General features: G+C 46.0%; 1 protein-coding gene across 1 annotated transcript; it reads right to left on the bottom strand.

Annotated features, from left to right (window-relative positions):
* Nucleotides 1–377: 377 nt before the first annotated feature.
* Nucleotides 378–5,172, bottom strand: LOC137603555 (BLOC-2 complex member HPS6). Its single transcript, XM_068327130.1, has one exon. The coding sequence runs from the start codon at nucleotides 4,862–4,864 to the stop codon at nucleotides 2,102–2,104; it is 2,763 nt and encodes a 920-aa protein (XP_068183231.1). The 5' UTR covers nucleotides 4,865–5,172; the 3' UTR covers nucleotides 378–2,101.
* Between the last annotated feature and the right edge of the window lie 233 nt (nucleotides 5,173–5,405).

The raw sequence follows: 5,405 nt of genomic DNA, 5'->3' as shown, positions 1-5,405 counted from the left end.
TGGTCCTTCAAATGGTTGTGGCTCACTAGTGTGATAAGACTGATGAAAAGGTAATGGAGCTGAAAAGAGGGTGGATGGGATGTTTGGAAGTACCATTAAAAGACAGTAGCTGACATATAAATGTATTACTTGACGATTCATGCTATTTGACTATTCATGACTATTTGTGCAATTTCCTCCGGGATTAATGAAGTATACTGTATATCTATTTATCTATCCATTCGGTTTACTGTGCATCCTACAGGAAAGTCACTGCAGAATATACTGTTATCAATAATCCTGAGCATTTCAAAGATTATTTGCAGCACAATAATGAATTGTATTACACTGTGGGAATGCAGAACAGTTAAGAGAACAAAAATAATTTTCATTGTCAGTTTAATAGCTTACAGCATCTAATCATAAATACTTGTACACTTTTCAATTACAGCTAAACAAGAGCGTCACCAAATGTAAACAGAGCATTAATCAATACAAATGCAACACATTGTCAAGAAAATCCAAAAGGACTTCCTATTTGTTCACACAAACTAAAAGCATAGCACAGGCCAAGTTAATGTTTAACATCCGAGTAGTCACAACAAGCTGTGTGGAGAAGCCTGCAGTTCTCCATTAACTGTCTGATGGCACTGAATCAATTTTGCCATGCATGTTCAAGGGTTCAGAGAATAATTATGGTATTTCACCATTCAAACAAAATTTAGAAACCAGCATTAAAATTGAAATATCTTTACAAAAGGGCCACTAACCGCAGACGCCATAAGCTGTTGCTCTCAATAAAAATAATACAGAGCCTGTGATCAACCTGTGGTTCTTCTGCAGACACGGCAGGAATGTGACACTACCCTGTAAATGAACAACCGCGCTGTGGAAGGCACATTACTGCTCTGCAGCGATTTCTGATTGTCACCCTACACTTCAGAAGGACTCACCAAGGCAGCGCTGAGGGGGTTCAACTTCCCCAAAGACAGCCCAAAGTGTTCTGTCCTGGAAGGATCCACATTTACGACATCAGGCACTTTTATATCATTTGAAACACTTAATGAGAAAACATTCATGTCAACATATGAATCAAAAACAGGACATAAAGAGTACAGAATAGGGTGATACATTTATGTGCAATCAGTTTCAGAGCATAAAGTAATAGGATGAAGAAGACAGAGGGCCTCACATCTCTAATAACATTACCCTCTCTGGCTCCACCGAGGAAGACGTACATGATGAGTAGCAGCAGGGTGCCTATATTAGTCACAACTGCCCAACCCATACTGAAACCCTAACAGAATTATCTCCAAAATTTAATTTGAAATCAAACTGTGAGTCATTTCACTGCAGATTTAGTTTGGAATGTCGCTGTGAGCTATCAGAGAGGACAAGACGGAGTCTGGAGGTGACTAATGAGAAAGTCTGAGCAAATATATGCTGAAGATTTTGGGTTTGTGGTCTGTTTGAGACCATTCAAACCAAGTTAATGTTTGAAGCTCTTTAAAGGTTAAGCACAAAGTTAGCAACACCCTTTCCTCTCCTCCTCCTCCTCTTGTAATCCTTACCTCATTTAAAACAAACATTTGAACACAAAGGCCAGCTTGTCGGGACACTCAGCAGATTACACCGTCAACACTTTTTGACATCAACAGGTTAAAGGCAACTATTTGTAGCTGCAATCAGCAGACATCAATCACTTTAAATACACACATTACCATCCACAAATAGGACAACTACTTTTTTTTTTGTACACTGACAGATATATACAGTACAATAATATGTTGGCATTCTGATGAAGGAAATTCATTGAAACTCTTTCACATGCAGTTAAGGCATAGCAGATAAATAAGGCAGCAGAGACACAAACATACATAAAATGACCTGCTGGATTTACACCGGTAAGAGCTTCAGTAGTCGTTTCACAGATTCTAGGTATTCTTCATTGACACCAATTATTTTAAACATGACCAAATATCAGTTACATTTATTACACAGATATGATAACTGGAAAACACTGGTATTTGGTTTTAATTTGACTGTCAGTGCAAACACACCCTCACAGTGTGTTCAGATTTACAGTGGAAAGTTTTCCACCTTCTATCAATCTCTCTGTAAGTCAGTCAAACTGGGTTGCTGGTAGTTCCACGCTCGTCCTCTGGATTGTTTGCTGTTCTGGTGTCTCTGCAGGAGGAGCTGTGATGATGTTGTCGTCTATAGCGGAGTCTGTGATGGGATCTGCGATGGATCCGGATTGTTCTGTGGCATGGCGTGGAGGCACGGGAGGAGGGAACGACGGCGACCGGAGGATGTCGGCGTAACACTGGTTGGGTTTGGTCTGTCTCTGAAGGACTTTCCTCAGCAGAGGTTTCAGCAGCCCGATGGTCAACTGGCTGCTCTGGTGGTCGGCAAAGGGAGGAGAGGGGGAGGAGGCCATGCTGGATGTGCAGAAGGAGGGGGATGAAGGGGGATTGTTGGGAGAGGGGAGGTTTTTTAGCACCAAGTTTAGAATATTGGTGACAGTGAAGTCCTCTGGGCACAGCACCCACAGCAGATCCAGGTAGGGGTCCAGTTCTCTGTGTTGGGAGACCTCACACAGCAGAGCGATGAAAATCTCTTTGTTCAGCAGGGGACTCTTCTTGCAGAACTCCTGGGCCACCTGTGTGACCCTTTCCCACTGGTGCTTCGCCATGAGGATCCTCAGAGCCTGGAGGATGGCGGTGGGCCGCCCACTGACCAGCAGCAGCTCCACCTCCAAGTCCTGGTGCTGGTCTGCGTCTGGGCTCAGGTTATACAGGATGTAGAGAGTTCGTTTATAGAGCGGCACGTTCTTCTCTGCGCTTCCCCCTCCTCGTTCGCCTGAGGCGGAGAAGCTCCAGGATGAAGAGGCCAGGCTCAGGCCCAATCCGGCTGCGCCCTGCTGCTGCTGCGCCAGTTCCAGGAACCTGGGCAGCAAGTTGGGTTTGAATTGTAAGATCGACTGGCAGAGGAGCTCAAACACAGGAAGGACCGCTGGGCGAGAGGGGCTTTTAGGTTTACAGTTAGCGTGATCAACGCTTAGGCTGCGTTTCTGTTTCCCGTTTGTGAAGACGAGGGAGGCACTGGTTGCCGGGGCGGGATTGAGGACAGTTTTCCACACATCTGGGGGAGCACTGCTGGACAGAGACCCCTCTCCATTGTGGTGTAACTGAAGAGCAGCCTGTGCAGCCCTCCACACCTGGCAAGGGAACATGCTGAAGATGAAATTGAGGTAAAGCAGAGCCTCTTTATCCAGCTCTGCACACGACAGCAGTCTGGCTACCTCTTTTTCAACCAGATTCTCACACAATACCTCCAATTCTTTCAGACTTGCTCTCACTAAATGGGCCTTCACCTCCTCCAGAGACACCAGAACCTTCAGCTCAACCTCCAGAGACCCCATTAGTTTATCTTGCCCCGCAATAAACCCAGCTTCTCTATTCAGGAAGCACTCTGCTTTCTGATTTGACTCATTGCTAAGGTAGTTCCTGAGGATGGAGGCTAAAGAGATGGGAGCCTGGAACCTGCCTCCTTTCTTTAGCGTGTCAACAGTGAGTTGGGTCCTGCTAAGGCTCCTCTGCTGGTAATATTTACAGGCCTCCTCAAAGACTGCCTCTACCAGGCGGGCTCCAGGGTGAATGTTCTCTGCTGTGCTGAAACCAGACGGCTTGTGATCTCTGGATTCTGACTCTTTGTTAGTCATCACAAAAAGTCCATTATCTGAGAGTAGGTGAGGTAAGAATCTTTTGGCTCGGTTCACAAATAATAAGCCCTCTCTCTTTAGGGTGATCTTTTGCAGCTCTCTCCCGCAATTCACATCAACCAGATACAGGTTTCGCCCAATCAGCAGTGCCAGTGTGTCTTCATAGAGGCAGATGCTCGTGTGAGTGCTAGATTTCACCAAGTAGTTGTCTGATAGTTTGTACACCTGTCGCAACATCCCTTCTTTCTGAAGAACACACACTCGGCCTGTGCTGAGCAGCAGAAGCAGGCCGCCACAGCCGGTAGGAGAGAAGTCGTAGATCTCAGGTGGTTCAAGAGCAGATAAATATCCCACACAGTCTGTCACCAACCTTTTAAAGTCAGACTCTTTAGCTGAAAACCTTTTCAGGGGAGCGTTCTTACACGTGGTGTGGATTGTAAAGGTTTCATGAAATGGGGAACATGAAAGAAAACAACTGGAAATGCTCATCATCGACTTTGCTTTCAAGTCAGGTAGGAGATAAACATATTCTCCTGAGCTGACCACCCTGAATTTAGGGTTGTTGTGAAGGGCGATTTTAACTCCCCCCAAGCTGATGATGGCCTCCTGTACATCGAATTCACGCCGGCAAACGCAGTATGTCAGCTGATTCCGTGTGGAGCCGAGGGACGGGGCGCTCTCTGAAGGTGGTCTCTCCTCACACCAGATGATCAGATTGGAACAGGCACAGACGGACACCACTTTTGCTCGGGGGCTGTTGCACAAGTCCGATGTGTATGAGAGGTGCCAGCTGCCTTTGCCCTCCTTGAATCTCCAAAACTCAGCCTTTCCATCCTCATAAACCACCACAGCTGCTGCTTGTTTGCTGCTGCTGTTACTGTGATCCAAATATAAAACATCCACAACAGGCACAGCTCGTTTTAAGCACAGCTCCAACCTCTTCTGGTTGTGGACAACCTGGGTGATCTCATTCTTGTCAAAAGTCAGGAGACCCAGCTGAGGCTTACAGAGGAGGACATGGAGGTGACGTCCATCTGGGCTCACACGAACATTTGACAGAACAAGTTTCAGCTCATTAGTTGACACGTTAAAGATTTCAGTCAGTTCTTTACAGCCAGTATAGTCTCCGAAATCGGACAGCTGCTCCAACATAAACGCCATGCCTCGTTCTGTAGAGCAGAGTGTAAATTGTTGGATAAACTAGCCCGCTAGCCTGTGGCTCCAGGCTCTATTAAAGCTAACGAAACGGCATCCCGATAGGTCCTCTGCGCGGCTTCATCCCTCCTCCTAACGCTGTGGCGGAGCGACACGTCCAGCGACGGCCGCCGGCCCCGGTAGAAACATGTCGATGAGCGGCAACAAACCGTTATCTGACAGGAACCCGGAGAAAAGTTTGACGGACGAGTCCAGCCGGGAGTTTAAGTCATTCTCCTGCTATGCTAGCACTCCTCCAGCATCACGGGACTGTCAATTTCCGGATCACGATGACGTTTGCGCAAGAGGAGGAGCCAAATGACGTCACGATATTATGAGACAGCTCGATTACAACCACAAAGAGCAACATCTATCTATCTATCTATCTATCTATCTATCTATCTATCTATCTATCTATCTATCTATCTATCTATCTATCTATCTATCTATCTATCTATCTATCTATCTATCTATCTATCTATCTATCTATCTATCTATCTATCTATCT

This window comes from Antennarius striatus, chromosome 11, assembly GCF_040054535.1.
Source record: "Antennarius striatus isolate MH-2024 chromosome 11, ASM4005453v1, whole genome shotgun sequence".
Taxonomy (NCBI): Eukaryota; Metazoa; Chordata; class Actinopteri; order Lophiiformes; family Antennariidae; genus Antennarius; species Antennarius striatus.
The sequence above is the reverse complement of the archived record's forward strand: the minus strand, read 5'-3'. Positions and strand labels throughout refer to the sequence as shown.